The sequence below is a fragment of the Leuciscus leuciscus genome, assembly GCF_965113295.1.
Source record: "Leuciscus leuciscus genome assembly, chromosome: 1".
Lineage (NCBI taxonomy): Eukaryota > Metazoa > Chordata > Actinopteri > Cypriniformes > Leuciscidae > Leuciscus > Leuciscus leuciscus.
This window is the reverse complement of record NC_138725.1, coordinates 24,025,592-24,042,395: the sequence shown is the minus strand read 5'-3', so window position 1 is coordinate 24,042,395 and position 16,804 is coordinate 24,025,592. Positions and strand designations below refer to the sequence as shown.

The following is a 16,804-nucleotide window of genomic DNA, read 5'->3' as shown; positions in this document are numbered from 1 at the left end:
CATATTTCTCTCTTCAAATTATTTTTCTGTGCTGAAAATGAAATTAAACCTTTTCTTTGATTTCAGACCTGATGGAAGTGAAGGAGGAGAGTGAAGAACTGAGTGAAGTGAAGGAGGAGAGTGAAGAACTGAGTGAAGTGAAGGAGGAGAGTGAAGAACTGAGTGAAGTGAAGGAGGAGAGTGAAGAACTGAGTGAAGTGAAGGAGGAGAGTGAAGAACTGAGTGAAGGGGAGGAGAAACATCATGTCAAACCTGGAGAAAAACCTTTGAGTCGCTCAAAGACTAAAAATACACTTTTAAAGAAAAGAAGAGCCAAGAAATCTTTCACCTGCACTCCGTGTGGAAAGAGTTTCACAACCAAACATAAACTTGAGTGTCACATGAGAGTTCACACTGGAGAGAAGCCATTTAGATGTGATCAGTGTGGGAAGAGTTTCACACAATCATCAAACCTTAAGAGTCACATGAGGATCCACACTGGAGAAAAGCCACATATGTGTGTTCAGTGTGGAAACCGTTTCAGATGCAAAAGTAATCTTCATGATCACATGAGAGTTCACACCGGAGAGAAGCCACTCACATGTGATCAATGCGGCAAACAATTTCATGGATCATCAAGCCTGAAGAGACACCTGGCAGTTCATACGAAGGAGAAGCCACATTCATGTTCTGTGTGTGGAAAGAGTTTTTCACTGCTGACATATTTACACGCGCATCAGAAAATCCACACTGGTGTGAGAGAACACATGTGCTTTGAGTGTGAGAAGACTTTCATTACAGCGAGCCTTTTAAAACAACACCAGAGAATTCACACTGGAGAAAAACCTTACAAGTGTTCACACTGTGACACGAGATTCCGTCATTTATCAAGTCTGAAAATACATGAGAGGAACCACACAGGAAAGAAGCTGCCCTCATGTGATCAGTGCGGATCTACTTTCAGACACAAACCAACTCTTAGGCATCACACGAGAGTTCACACTGGGAAGAGGCGGGAGTCAGGTGTGAATCACATTATTATTCATTTGCTATTTAAACAACGTGGAGCAGGACGTGAAAATGATAAATGCGTCGAGCTGAAACTAGCAAAAAACACTGGTATCCAAAATGGCTGTAATTTTTGGCTGCAAAATTTACTGTAAACACGTGTAATGTATTTGTGTGATTCTGACAGGTCAATTTAGCTCAAAGGAATTATTAATTAATTTATAGGAAATTCGAAAGAATCACTTATTACAACCGAGCAAATGACTCGTTCAGGGTTCATTTGAACTGGCCGTAACTATAAGCTCTGCAGCGGATATAAATATCCAAACTATAGTGAAACACTATTTATTAGCAAGGTAACTTAGATCAGCAGTTTAAGACATTAAATTCGTAAGCACATAACACAAGTAACACTTCTCTTTAAAATACAAATAAGACTTTATTGGTTATTCTAACACATAAAACTAATATCTAACACAAACACAAGCACAAGCATCTTTGCAGTGGATCGAAACTTTGCCACAAAACTTAACTTAGAACAGAGACTCACAACGGAAAAGAAAGGAAAACTAAGAAAAGAAAGAAAATTGAGACGAGAGTAGAGGTCGACCGATTTATCGGTTTTGCCGATTAATCGGCACCGATAGTTGATTGGTGGAACTATCGTTATCGGCAAAAATACATACCGATAGTTTTTCCTGGTTGCGTCTGTTGCTGGAGCGGCTGAGAAGCGCGCGCTGTCATTCATTACACAGTAAGAGAGAGCTGAGAAGGGTCTGCTGGCATCGTGCAGTACAAGAGCGGCCTCTAGAGGTGTAATAAAAACTATCGCTGATGCCTCGTGTTGTTTATTTCGACACGTGATGCTGCGTGCTGCACTGAGAGCACTGCTTGGAGAGCGCTGACATCGACAGCTAAAAGGTAGCCTATGTATACAGTACATTTTGTCATATCATTATAAAGTGATTCATTTGTTGACTAAATGCTGCATTAGTAGAGAAAGAACAGCACAACAGTATGTTTGTTTGCCTTCGAGGCTGAGAGGACGCTAACATTAGTAGTACCTCAAGCGGTTAAAACACTGACAAAAATAAAAAGTCCGACCCGAATGTTTAATGTCACAATTGTTACCATCTATTAGTTACCATCTATTAGCATTAGTTTATATCGAGCTGGTCACTTTTATGCATTTAATATGCAGAGAAGTTGCATATTTAAAGCTAGAGACGTAAGATAGCAAACTGATATGTTTATACAGCCGACAGAAACATAAACAAATCAGAAAAGCATTCGATTTCGGTAATTTTTTCGTCATCACTTTAATACATGTTTTGTTATTTTGATTAGATAATCATCAAGTGTTTATAAAATAGAAGCAAAAGTGTGAGACTATACATTTAATATTTATGTCATTTCAATGCTCTGGCATTGTAGATATTTAAGCATGACTGTTTGGATTTATATGAAATGATAACACTTACAATAAAATTCCATATGTAACATTAACTAAGGTTAATAACTTCTGTATAAGGATTGTTCATTATTTGTTAATTAACATGTACTAATACATTTTTAAATTAAGGTTTTTATTTGTTAACCATAGTTAATGCACTATCAAACTAACATGAATGATCAAGGTGCAATTGTATTGCTCAAATATTATACCGATCAAATTTTGTTACTTTTTTATTCATTAAGTTGGCTTGAAAAATAACAGTTTAATAGTTACATTTTGAATGTAACTGGTTTTATTTGTTATTTAGAGTATTACTTTTTGTTTCAGTTTGAATGAATGTCTTTTACTGACTTCAATATTTATTCATATTATATATTTATTTCATTTAGCATGTTTTCATGGTTCAATACAGTTTCATTATTTTTATAATAAAGTTCAGCACTGTTTTACTTGGAGTGTTATGTTTGTTTTTATCCAGTATCAATTTTAAAAACTATCGGTTGATTAATCGGTTATCGGCAAGTATGGCCCAACCTAGCTATCGTTATCGGTAAAATCCACTATCGGTCGACCTCTAGACGAGAGTAGTTAGATGGCTTGAATGAAGCTGTTTTAACCCATGTTCTTCTGAGTCTTAATTTGGGTTCTTTCGTCTCTGCGCGTCTACATAGTTGCTAGTCTGTCTGGTTATCTCTTCATCTCCCTTTGCGCACTTTTTCTTTTGTTGATAACTCTTGAGACAAAGCTATGTTCGGGTCTAAGATTTTAAACTCAAATGTTTGTCCAACCTCCTAGGAGAGATCTGACCAATTAGACACTGGCTTTATTTAGGAGGGGGCATTTTATTCACTTCTCATCGTAAATCATGCGTTATCTGTGATCCCCTTACTCTCCAGCACTAGCAGAGAGAAAAGAGGCCACAGTTTAGACATTATTACTATTATAAGAATACAAAACATTTTACACAGATTTCAATCAAGCCATCGTTTGAGTTAAGAGCATACACTCAAATTGATAGGAAACACGACATACTTTCATTCAAACACCTAATAGTTATAACAATTACATGAATTATATGGCATCTAAGCACATTAGATGCACATATATAGGTTGCAGACACAATATAGAATTATGTAGTTGCATGATGTTTGATTATAAGTCCATCGAGAATTGTTCTGGGATGATTTTATGTATTTTTATAGGTAAAATCTCAGTTCTCTGTGGTTGGAAGAGATTTCAACCTTGAGGTCATTGAAAGTTCCTTAAGAAGAAGGAGCAGGACAGAAGGACAGATTTTTGTTGTAGCTGTGGCGTTTGTCATAAAGTTCTTTGTGTTCAGATACCAAAGAGACCAGCAGCTCGACATTCATCTTGCCTCGTTGCATCTTCTTCTTCATCTACTTACTTCGTGTGGGGTAATTAAAACGAATGGGGGAAAGTTCGAAAGCCGTGATTGCGTCATTGTCACTGTCGTGAACGAGCACCGACTTGCCAACAACAATGGCATTTGTTGGCGATTTCGCAAAACATGTTGGCGAAAGAAAATCTGGCTTAAAATCATGCAGTGTGAACTTGTAATTAGTGAAGTTGAAGGTGGGTCACAGTCGCGTGGAGTCGGCGCTGTCTCAAGTCGGACAACATTTCTAACCGGCATGCCCTGCGCCAAGCCAGACACCGATCGATCTGTGCAGAGCTGCATGAAGTCAAACAAGCCTATCCACTTGCTTCATTTCTAAATGAATCAGTAATTATGAAAAAATCATTTGAACGAATGATTCAATTAATCACTCATTTAGACATGGACTTGCCGCCACCTACTGGTGGTTTTATTTTCATATTTATTTATCCATGACAGGCCTGTACCGAACAAAACAGACTCAGCAAAATATTGTTTCATTATTGTTATCGAAAAAATCCTAACAAATATCGAGATATAATTTTTTTTGTCAATATTGCACACCCCTAGGCAGTATTATATAAATGTTAATATTACATTAGATAATTATGTCCTTAATCAAATATATTTAATAGTTCTCATAGTTCACGTCTCAGAAACGTGATTTGTGCCTATAATACCTTGAAAATAATCATTTAAATATCAATGTACCTCATTCATGCAATTAATTTATGAAAACACACCAGAATTATCAATAATATTTTATAGCAGTTTTCTATTTGTACTTTCTGCTATTACATCAGGGCTCACTTTCATATTTCTCTCTTCGAATTATTTTGCTGAAAATGAAATGAAACGTTTTTCTTTCATTTCAGACCTGAGTGAAGTGAAGGAGGAGAGTGAAGAACTGAGTGAAGTGAAGGAGGAGAGTGAAGAACTGAGTGAAGTGAAGGAGGAGAGTGAAGAACTGAGTGAAGTGAAGGAGGAGAGTGAAGAACTGAGTGAAGTGAAGGAGGAGAGTGAAGAACTCAGTGAAGTGGAGGGGAAACATCATGTCAAACCTGGAGAAAAACCTTTGAGTCATTCAAAAAAGCTGCCCTCATGTGATCAGTGCGGATCTAGTTTCAGACTCAAGCCAACTCTTAGGCATCACACGAGAGTTCACACTGGGAAGATGCGGGAGTCAGGTGTGAATCACAGCATTATTCATGATGTTTCATGTTTTTTTTTTGTTTTTTTTGCATAACTGCAATGATCGTGATTTGACATCACATTTTGCGGATTATAAAAAAAACAAAAAAACAAACATATTACTGATAATAATAAATCAAAATGTACAATCTACTCCACTTTGCAGCAAAAAGTTTTCTTTCCTTTAATTCAGTTCAGAGGTCACATTGTGACGAATCGATTTTCTATTGGTCACACATCTACACTTGATTCGAATTTGCAGGTCAAACTTGATCTTTGGAACAGAGATAAACTCACTTGAGCTTGTGTTTCTGGTGTCCTACATTCACATCAGGGGCATTTCGTTTGAGTATGCAATGCTTAGTTTTAATACTTAAAAAAACACTAGTTTTTCTAACGTAAGACTTGTCCAACAGTGTAAAATTACAGCGGGAGGTGCTCCTCCAACCCGATCTCACGGCAATTCGTACGAATTTTGTGAGGTGGCTAATTTGTACGAATTCGAACGATTTTTGCTAAATCGTACATATTTTACGAGTTGCCAAAATCCTATGAATTCGTACGAATGACGTACCCCTGACCCCACCCCTAAACCTACCCATCACTGGGGTTTAGACAAATCATACGAATTTGAACTAATTGGTCTTAAGATGGCGTTGGCTCCTCCTCTGTCCCCATTGAGTTATAATAGACATCCTAAAGGCCCGTGCACACCAGGACGATTATCGCGCACGCTTTTCACTGACGTTTAACGCTTCGTGACAAAAGGACGCCAAGTTGCGCAGCACCACCTTGTTTACCGAGGTATTTCTTTTAAGCGCCATCTACAGTCAGGGAGTAAAATTGCACGTTCACTTGGCGCATTGCCATTGAACATCACTTGGGTATGAACACAAAGACGCATCCAAAAACATCTCGAAAAATGCTGGCGATAAGCGCCGGTTGATAATCGTCCTGAGGCTTAAAGCATGCGGTGAGTTTAGTGTGGGGTAATTGAAATGAATAGGGGAATGTCGAAAGCTGTGATTGCGATCGATCTGCGCAGAGCTGCATGAAGTCGAACAAGCCTATCCACTTGCTTCATTTCCAAATGAATCAGTCATTATGAACAAATCGTTTGAATGAATAGAATAGAATAGAATGAGGCATTTATATATAGCGCTTTCATATGTACTACTGTACACCCAAAGCGCTTTACAATCATATCAGGGGATCTCTCCTCAACCACCACCAGTGTGCAGCATCCACTTGGATGAAGCGACGGCAAGCCACAGTACAACGGCGCCAGTGCGCTCACCCACACACCAGCTATAGGTGAGAGGAGAGAGAGTGATAGAGCCAATTCAATGTAAGGGGATTATTAGGAGGCCATGATTGGTAAGGGCCAATGAGTGGAATGTGGCCAGGACACCGGGGTTACACCCCTACTCTTTACGAGAAATGCCATGGGATTTTTAATGACCACAGAGAGTCATGAATCACAGAATGATTCAATTAATCACTCATTAAGACATGGACTTGTCGCCACCTACTGGTGGTTTTATTTTTATATTTATTTATCCATGACAGGCCTGTACCAAACAAAACAGACTCGAGACATATCGAGATATAATTTTTTTTGTCAATATAAAATGTTAATATTACATTAGATAATTATGTCATTAATCAAATATGTTTAATAGTTCTCACTTCAGAAATGCCTTGAAAATAATCTTACTTACGTAATACTTTCTGCTATTACATCAGGGCTCACTTTCATATTTCTCTCTTCATATTATTTTGCTGAAAATGAAATGAAACCTTTTTCTTTAATTTCAGACCTGAGTGAAGAACTGAGTGAAGTGAAGGAGGAGAGTGAAGCGCTGAGTGAAGTGGAAGAGAAACATCATGTCAAACCTGGAGAAAAAACTTTGAGTCGCTCAAAGACTAAAAATACACTTGTAAAGAAAGGAAGAGCCAATAAATCTTTCACCTGCACTCAGTGTGGAAAAAGTTACACAGCCAAACATAATCTTGACATTCACATGAGAGTTCACACTGGAGAGAAGCCGTTCACATGTGATCACTGTGGGAAGAGTTTCATACAAAAAACACATCTGAAGGAACACAAGAGTATCCACACTGGAGAAAAAACACACACATGTGATCAGTGTGGGAAGAGTTTCGCACAATCAACATGCCTTAAGAGACACATGAAAATCCACACTGGAGAAAAGCCACATATGTGTGTTCAGTGTGGAAACCGTTTCACATACAAACATCATCTTGATGTTCACATGAGGATCCACACCGGAGAGAAGCCGTTCACGTGTGATCAATGTGACAAAACATTTAATGAATCATCAAGCCTGAAGAGACACCTGACAGTTCATATGAAGGAGAAGCCACATTCATGTTCTGTGTGTGGAAAGAGTTTTTCACTGCTGCAAAATTTACATAAACATGAGAAAATACATACTTGAGGATCCACACTGAAGAAAAACCCCACGTGTGTTCACTGCAGAACTAGTTTCAGACACAAATCATCTCTTAAGCGTCACATGAGAGTTCACACTGGGAAGAAGCGGCTCAGGCTTTCACTCTGAAATCACATCAGCTTCTCATTCTGAAGAAAGACCATGTATCTGTGATCAGTGCAGTAAACAGTTTAATTGGGCTTCAGTCCTGAAGAAACACCTGAAGATTCACACAAAGGAGAAGATTCATTCTTAATATTACAGCAGAAAAGACACGGCGGTGTGTGTTTCAGTTGTAAGACTTGAGAAATTAGATGAATGCCAGGCAGTCTACTTGAGGCCCTGAGAGGACAAATGACCCCTCTGGAAATTAACATTTGAACTCACCCTTGTGCACTATCGAGACGAAAGTATCACCTCCAAATCATCCTAATCTACATTCCTTCTCCTCATCCCCCACTTTTTCTCTCTCATGCTAAGATCACCTGAATTCACCCAAAAATATAGGTTTAATTTAGGTTTTCCATAGGTTTAATGTGAATAATTATCATTGAGTATTATGCATGTTTGGTATCATTTGAAATGTCTCAGTGCGACTGGTACAAATGTCTCATTTCCAGATAAGTAAAACAAAAGGTAATAAGGTTTTTAAGAGTTTCGAGATAACTGGCACACAAGATAGATTTACTATAAGATAGGAATACGGGACAGACACAGAACCCACAGACCCACAACACCCACTGCACACATATAAGTATTTGCACTTAATAATATTGTTAGCTATGCAAAAAAATAAATGTAGACTTACGTAAAATTGCAGATCAGTGAGAACAAGATGGTGCAACAGCATCATTCACTGTTGATCTTCTATCGCCCTATAATCCATCGCGCTCTTTAAGATCACTAAATTCAAGGCTTTTGGTCATACCTAGGATATCCAGAACCATCAAAGGAGGGAGAGCGTTTTCACATTTGGCTCCAAAACTCTGGAACAGTCTTCCTGATACTGTTCGTTGCTCAGACTCGCTCTCCCAGTTTAAAACTAGATTAAAGTCGCATCTCTTCAGCCAGGCATTCATATAATCCTACAGTTCAAACTACAATCCGGCCTCTAGCTCATAAATGCCAGAGGAGAACTGGCCCCCGACTGAGCCTGGGTTCTCCCAGGGTTTTTTTTTTCTCTCCATTAGGTCACCTGATGGAGTTTTAGGACACCATTAGGTCACTTGATGGAGTTTTTCGGTTCCTTGCCACTGTTGCCTTTGGCTTGCTCAGTTGGGGATATTTTGGGGATAATTAATTTTATTTTATCAATCAATAAATTCCTCTTGAAACAAACTTTGTTGTACTATTTTAATTTAATACTGTGAAGCTGCTTTGATACAATCTGTATTGTGAAAAGCGCTATACAAATAAACTTGACTTGACTTGACTTGACTGTTGCCGTTTTGTATTTTTCACTGGAACCAATTTTTGCCAGCGTGCGCTAGTCTTTCAAGAGTTTATCATAAAATGCGGAGCAGTCCAGTCCAAAATGAATTCGTACGAAAAGCATTGCCTTCATTGTTGTTACACTCAGTCGAGATTTTTCATCCGTCCATGAACACACGCTCCACAGGTGCAGATGTACCAGGCAGGCATAAAACAAACTCCACAGCCAAAGATAAGACTCCAAAGTTGAGTGACTTGCTCCCCATCTCACTAAACATGTCTGTCCATCTATCAGACACAGCCACCTTGTTTTTGTTCCACTCAGTGATGTGACAAGTGACAATGTTTTTAGCACAGGCCCACTCATCAAAGAGCATGGTTTCGTCAACCGATGTGAGAGCAGGTATTCTTGAGTAGAAGTTGCTGAGGCGGCTCTGAATGTCTCTTCATTCTCAGTAGGACCCACCCTAGTTCTTTTGTATTCTCCAGTGAGCAGCTCCAATTATCAAGGTAATCCACTGATGCTGAGTAAAAGCTTCTCACTGCACAATAAATATCATCAGCTTTTATGTCACCAGCTTCAACAAGGGTGTCTAACTGTGTTTTGATGTCAGAGGGAATAAATTATTCCTCCAGCCTGGCCTGCAAGTCATTTCTCAGATCATAAATGTGCAAAGCCACTTCTCAGATCATAAATGTGCAAAGCCACTTCTGTGGCAGATATATTGTCTTGCTCTACTGTCTCCAGTGCACGATGGAAAGCTGCAGTTTGCTTAAGTGCAAATCCAAGCCAAAGTTTTGTGCAAGAGTTGCTGAATGTGTCTCTTAGAAACTTTGGGCACTTTTCTTGAGAAGGAAAGTATGCACGTAGACCATCAAAAAGGTGTAGAATTCGTTCCAAGAGCTGGACCAAGAGAGGGGAAACGTGTGCTACCATGCTGCAGTAATTTCTGATAGTCCAGCTGTACAAAGTCACAAAACTCCTTGAGCTCCTCTACGCGCACTGTATAGATATGAAAGTATTCATATCTATTCATATGAAAGCCTAACCAATCATTTGACTGGTTTAACCGCCATTCGCCGAATATAATTAAAATATTATTTTTCGTCACGTCATCCAAGTCTGCGGCTGTAACCGCCAACCGCGCATCTCTAACGTGAATGTGCATTTCCTTAGGCTTATTTCAATTTTGGTTCGAAAGGGTCTTTACATTTTACCAAAATATAACTTTTTTGTTATAAAAAAAACTAAACAAAAAACAAGCAAGCCCAGCCCAGGTGAGAAAAAGTAATGCTAAAGTAACATAATGCATTACTGTTCTTAAAAAGTAACAAAGTAACGCAATTAGTTACTTTTAAAGGGAGCAACGCAACATTGTAATGCATTTATTTTCAAAGTAACTTTCCCCAACACTATATGACCTTATTTCAGTGACTTAAAATTTTTGTTTTAAGTAATTATTAACTTTAATGCATTTGACACTCGCTTGCCACACAGAAGAAGATATCCAGTATTTACATGCTTGCCAAAACCATTCACACACTTTTTACTAACAGATTTTGATTGTAGCTGTGGCGTTTGTCATAAAGTTATTTGTGTTCAGATAGCAAGTAGACCAGCAGCTCTACATTCATCTTGCCTCGTTGCATCTTCTTCTAGGAAAGTTCAAAAGCTGTGATTGCGTCATTGTCACTGTCGTGAACGAGCACCGATTTGCCAACGACAATGGCATTTGTTGCTTTCTGCTATTATATCAGGGCTCACTTTCATATTTCTCTCTTCAAATTATTTTCCTGAAAATGAAATGAAACCTTTTTCTTTCATTTCAGACCTGATGGAAGTGAAGGGGGAGATTGAAGAACTGAGTGAAGTGAAGGAGGAGAGTGAAGAACTGAGTGAAGTGAAGGAGGAACATCATGTCAAACCTGGAGAAAAACTTTTGAGTCACTCAAAGACTAAAAATATATTTTTTAAAGAAAAGAAGAGCCAATAAATCTTTCACCTGCACTCAGTGTGGAAAGAGTTTCACAACCAAACATAATCTTAACATTCACATGAGAGTTCACACTGGAGAGAAACCGTTCTCATGTGATCAGTGTGGAAAGAGTTTCACTACCAAAAGAAGTCTTGAGATTCACATGAGAGTTCATACTGGAGAAAATAAGAAAATGGAGAAATGAGAAATTATTAATAATAATAATAAACCTGAAGAGACACCAGACAGTTCATACGAAGGAGAAGCCACATTCATGTTCTGTGTGTGGAAAGAGTTTTTCACTGCGGCAAAATTTACATAAACATGAGAAAATACATACTTGAGGATCCACACTGAAGAAAAACTCCACGTGTTTTCACTGCAGAACTAGTTTCAGACACAAATCATCTCTTAAACGTCACATGAGAGTTCACACTCACACATATCACTGTATTAGTCCATAAAGCTACATTAAGCGTTTTGTCCCGACGGAAGGGGAATCCTTGAGTATGAGGTATTGAGGAAAACCGATTATAATCCCGGCTGATAACATGTAGGCTACAAAGGGAAAGTAGGCTAACAATGAAGTTATTGAATGAAACATAAACACAGCTTTTGTGTGTTTATCATCTTTTCCACATATATACTGACACAGATAATCATTTTCATTTTATGAATGAATGGCTTGCTCTAACTGTTGCTGGTCTTCGTCAACAACACGCGCTTTTGCACCTCCTGCTGGCGAGGTCGACAAACAGCAGATGGAGAGTATGCTCGGCAATCTACTGCTTTTCCTGCAGTTCCTGGACGTCAATGTTGAATTTACTGTCGAATTTGAACCACTGAATTTGTGGAAGCGAATTTGCAAAGCAAAATAAAATGGACCGAAAATTGCCTGTTGAATATTATAGGTTGTATTTTTAAACAGTTTGAATATTTTGGAAGTGAAATATGAAAGGTGAATATGGATTATTGAATTTTTAATAATGAAAATGTGTTTGAAATGTTTTTAATTGAAATATGCACTGCTTAAATATTCAACCATGTTGAATTTCAGCCCATAAAAATGCAAGCCCTAAAAATACAATGCATTAAAATGCAAACATGGTTAATGCAATGCCTATTTTTTTTTCAAGTAGTGCAATTCAACAGGCTTTTTTATTTCAAAAACATTTGACATTATTTTACTTCCATAGTCTTTGCTGGCGTCTTCCTACTGAAATAAACATTTAGTGCAGCAGCAGCGAGCATGAGGAGAATAGTTCATTCAGACCTGAGCGATTGTGTGTTCGTTTGTGTGATTGTCTCGATGTTTGGAGTGAGAAATGTTACTGAATGTCAAGACAAAAGCCAAAGTTTGAGATCTGTGAGGGGAATTGATGGGAATCGATCTCAAGTTTTGCTCCTGCCATTTTATTTGTTCTCTTTTCACATCTTTGGCAGATCAAATTTGTTACTTTGTTGCTTTACATGATTAAAATATACAGGAACAAATACAGCTAAATACTTAGCATGAGGAGAATATGTTGAGTTCATTCAGACCTGAGCGATTTTGTGTTCGTTTGTGTGATTGTCTCGATGTTTGGAGTGAGAACTGTTATGCTGCGTTCACACCGGACGCGAATAGCGCGTCAAATTCGCGCCTGCCGCGTCTAATTTGACGCTTGACCACTTTGTGTTAATTCGCGTGTCTAACGCGCGTAAAAAAAAAAGTTTGAAGCGAAATTTACGCGCGTCAGAGGTGAAAGTTTTGGCAGCCATCTTTTTAGATGTTTATCGAGCATTAGCATTAGCATTAATCGAGAGAGTCACCGCTCGTATATGCTCTGGAGAGCAGAAACAGCGGCGAAGGGGACATCGTCGCTGTACTCGTGTCCACCAGACCCTCCGGAGGGTTTCAGGAGTTTCACAATTTGCTCCAGGAGCTAGGTTTGGTGGACCTAACGGTGAGGACGCTGACGAGGACAGTGTAGGCCGTAAGGCCTCGGCCTCGAGTGGTCGCTGCCTGACGAGCCCGCGCTCTACAGCCCGGCGCGAGGTTCACCCTCGCCCGCACCCACCTAATCTGTCATTTATTTTTGTTTTGATAATAAATGGAGTCAGCCTCCAAAAGTGAAACCTGTCCTGTGATTTTTGTTTTTATACACTAAATTGTGTTTGTTGTCTTTACATTAGAATAATAATGTTTCATATAATCTAGAATAGATATGGAATAAATAGCATTCAATACAAAATGAGTATCTCTCATATATTGAAATCGAGTAGAGTTGAGCCGGATACTCGGCTGAAACGAGTATCCGGTACGGATAAAGCACTTTTGCAGAGTACGAGTATTATACGAGTAATACGAGTAAATATCTGTTCTCAAAAAAAAAAAAAAAAAAAGTTATGTTGACTTGAGATTAGGGCTGGGCGATATATCGATATAAAGAATATATCGATATATTTTTTAAATGCGATATGGAATTAGACCATATCGATATCGATATAGTTCAAATTTGCGCTGTGATCCTCATCCTTGCTCCAAGCAGCTGCTGACCCGGAGCTCTCTGCACTGCTCCCCGCGCCCCCGCCCCTCCTTTTCCACGTTGCGTGCGTGTTTAGAGCATGTTATGTTATAACATGAAATAAAGTCTTTCACCTCAGAAAAACTGACTTTCTTGTCCTGTCAGCCGTTATACTGTAGTTGTAGCGCACACTCAATTGCACGCGCAAATGCGGCGGCGCGCGCTGTAATCGCCTCTATAAAGTGCAAAAGAAACAACGAGCATGCAGCGCCGTTACGTTGTAAATTACACGAAATAAAAGTAATGCAGGTATGATTTTCATTCTATTCACCAGGAGCAGTTCCATGTTTCTTTAACAGTTCTTGTTAGTATTGTGTATTCACCATGGTAACTGTCGTTTCCATATTAACCCCAAAATGCCACTATTTTTCTTTGTGTTATTTTTTATATTTTTAAATGACTGTGGTGGCTCATACCAACATTGTATTAACAAAAACTAGTTTGGGGGACTGCTATTTAATAGCTTTAGCATAGGCCTAATGTTTATTTATATTAGTACTAGTCTTTACTATTAGTCATATTCTTACAATTTATGTTAAGTAAAGGGGGGCAGTACTTGTGTGTGTGTTAACAAATTTTGTGTAAACGTGTTATAATTTGCCTAATAATATTCTCTCTCCATATATAGGCAAATTATAACACATGTATACACATTTTTTTATATATTCAATGTAAATTTTGATAATCATAATTAATAAAATCGCAATTACAATTCCAAGGGAATAATCGGCAATTATGATTTTTGTCATAATCGTGCAGCCCTAAGGTGAAGAAACCTGTTTATTATTTATTCATTTGATTTTGCAAATGTTCACTGAAAGAGCCGGTTTCAATAAAACTACTTGTGACATGTCATATTTGGCTTTGACTTTGACTGAACATTTGCTCTCACTTTGCGGAAAAAATATTGGGATATATATCGTATATCGATATTCAGCCTAAATATATCGGGATATGACTTTTGGTCCATATCACCCAGCCCTAGTTGAGATGAAAACTCTTGTTCATTACATTTTACTTCATAATTGCAACCGCATGTGTTGTATTCATTGTTGCAAAACTTGTTCCGTATATATTAGTTTGTTATCGTGATCAAAACCATTGATCTGAAGCTCAATGCTGATGCTGTCATGTAAATAGTTTTCTAATCAGCAATAAATATAACAATTTCTGATCAACCCATATCAATTGCATGCTTAAAATAACATACCGGTTAAAGCCCTGCCCATTTCAAGACAACCCGACCCACTTCCGGGTTAAATCCCGCCCACTTCCGGGTTAGGGCCCGCCCAGTCCGAGTACAGATACAGATACAGATAATTCATATGGTTAACAGATACAGATACAGATACAGATAATGCTGTACTCGCTCATCCCTAAAATCGAGTTTTTATGTGAAAGATTTGCTTTGTTGTGCATTTTAGTCATATTACAAAATAATTTATTGAGGCCAAACATAAAATAACATTGTAAACTGTCACTTCACCACGTGACAGCAGCAAACAGGCTCCTGATTGGTTAACGCGGCGCGAATTGACGCAGAAGTTCAGATTTTTCAACTCGGGCGGCAGACGCGAATTCGCGTCAAACACGAGAATGCACAAAAAGCACTACATAAAACATTCGCGCGTAACGCGCTTAACGCGCCAGATGCTCAATTCGCGCCATTCGCGCGAACTTGACGCGCGAATGAGGCGTATTCGCATCATGGATTTTGATAATTTTACAGGCACTGCCAACACACATGTCAGTACAATACACTTGTAAAAGTGCATGTACCATTATATGACCCCTTTAAAACATTTCGGCATTCTGCTGATGAGGCCAAAAACTGCTTACCACATGTTTTCATAAAAATAAGAACAATTATTAAGACATAAAACACAACGTCTGTTTTCTGGATCGGGCCTAAAAGACAGATGCCTAAAACTCTGGTGTCAAAGTTTTGGTGTGGACAGAATAAATAATGAATCATCCCACCTTTCACATAAAAATACCACTTATCAACTGTAATTCATTTGCTTAACTGTTGTTTAGTGACATACACAAAATAACTGTGTATCTATGACTGTGCTGCGAAATGCACATCTTTAAGTGTAATAGTTAGACAAGTTTGAAGTGTAGTTTTATAGGTAACAGAAAAAACAGCAATACTCATCTTTCACATTGATGTTTCGTAGACATAACAGGCAGATAATCCTTCGGGAAACACTGAAGTCCACAGCATGGGATGCAGGAGAATACGGTGAGTAGTAGGGCTGTGCGATATGGACAAAAAAAAACCTCTCACGATTTCTTTTTTTTTTTTTTTTTTTTTTTCGATTTTAATCACGATTTTGACACAAACAGACATGCTTTACAGTTTTAATGCATTCTGTGTGAATTTGAAACATATTTCCAAAGGAAATCAATTAGAACTTTATCGAAAAGTTAACACGTCTCTGGAACAGACATATAGCCAAAATAAATAAAGATATATATATATTAACGTGTGTAATTAAACCAACAAAACACAACAACAAAAAAACAACCCAGACTAAAGTCTCCAAAATAACTACAATTTGAACAGTGGCAGAATCTAGCTGCTTTAAATGTTTAAAGGTTTTCTGCTAAGAAAACCAGCATGTCCACCATTTCTGGTTTCAAGCATGAATGTTGGCATGTCACCACATTCCCTCCAGTGCTAAACACCCTCTCAGATGGTGAGCTCGTAGCTGGAATGCACAAATATTTTTGAGCAAGCTTGCTCAATCTTGGGAAGTTAATTTGATGTAGTTTCCACCATTGAAGAGGATCTTCCTCACTGTCGATAGAGGGAGTAAGCTGGTAGCTGTTCATCTCAGAGGCAATGGCATATTCCAGCTGCAGAGATGCTGGCATGTCTGAGACAGTCATAAAAAAGCTTCCCAGAGACTTTTTTTTTTTTTTTTTTTTTGCTGGTGAAGGTAGATCTGTGTCTATATTCTGTCTCCCTGTGGTGCTCTCAGAATTCACTGCATCCTATGAGAACAAACAACAGACAACAGAAAAATATTAAACCATAATTGTACATATAAATAAAGAGAATCATATTCAGTCACCTACAGAAAACAGATTTGATATTGTGTTGAAAAATAATAATTCATTATCACAGCTAAACTGGTTTCTTGCTCTTCCCTGTACATGTCTCTATCGTGTTTGTGTTCTTCCTCGTCTAAACAGTTTGTTCAGTTGAAGAACAGAAGAACAGAAGATGTGATCACTGATGTGGTGGAGCTTTTTCTCAACCAGAGGAAGAAGTCTCAACATCCCATTGTCAGGCGTTCTCCAGTCCTGGTCTGAAAGTAAAACAAAAAACACAAACC

At 38.3% G+C, this 16,804-nt stretch overlaps 1 protein-coding gene and 1 long non-coding RNA gene across 4 annotated transcripts in view; one reads left to right on the top strand and one right to left on the bottom strand.

Annotated features, from left to right (window-relative positions):
* Positions 1-13,149, top strand: part of LOC309498863 (uncharacterized protein) — a 149,665-nt gene extending 136,516 nt beyond the window's left edge. Inside the window, exons 2-4 of one of the 2 annotated variants that reach the window (XM_082169813.1) lie at positions 67-1,002; positions 4,715-5,026; positions 10,748-13,149. In XM_082169813.1, coding sequence (XP_082025939.1) covers positions 67-1,002; positions 4,715-5,026; positions 10,748-10,911 — 1,412 coding nt within the window. In that variant the 3' untranslated portion in view covers positions 10,912-13,149. Of the gene's footprint in view, positions 1-66; positions 1,003-4,714; positions 5,027-6,848; positions 9,473-10,747 lie in introns of those variants that run through there. The other variant, XM_082169812.1, reaches the window with a different exon arrangement.
* A 3,369-nt stretch (positions 13,150-16,518) lies between these two features.
* The window catches only part of LOC309503092, a 33,097-nt gene continuing 32,811 nt past the window's right edge, over positions 16,519-16,804 (bottom strand). For both annotated transcript variants that reach the window (XR_014207496.1, XR_014207497.1), the window contains exon 5: positions 16,519-16,777. This is a non-coding gene — a long non-coding RNA (uncharacterized lncRNA). The remainder of the gene's footprint in view (positions 16,778-16,804) is intronic.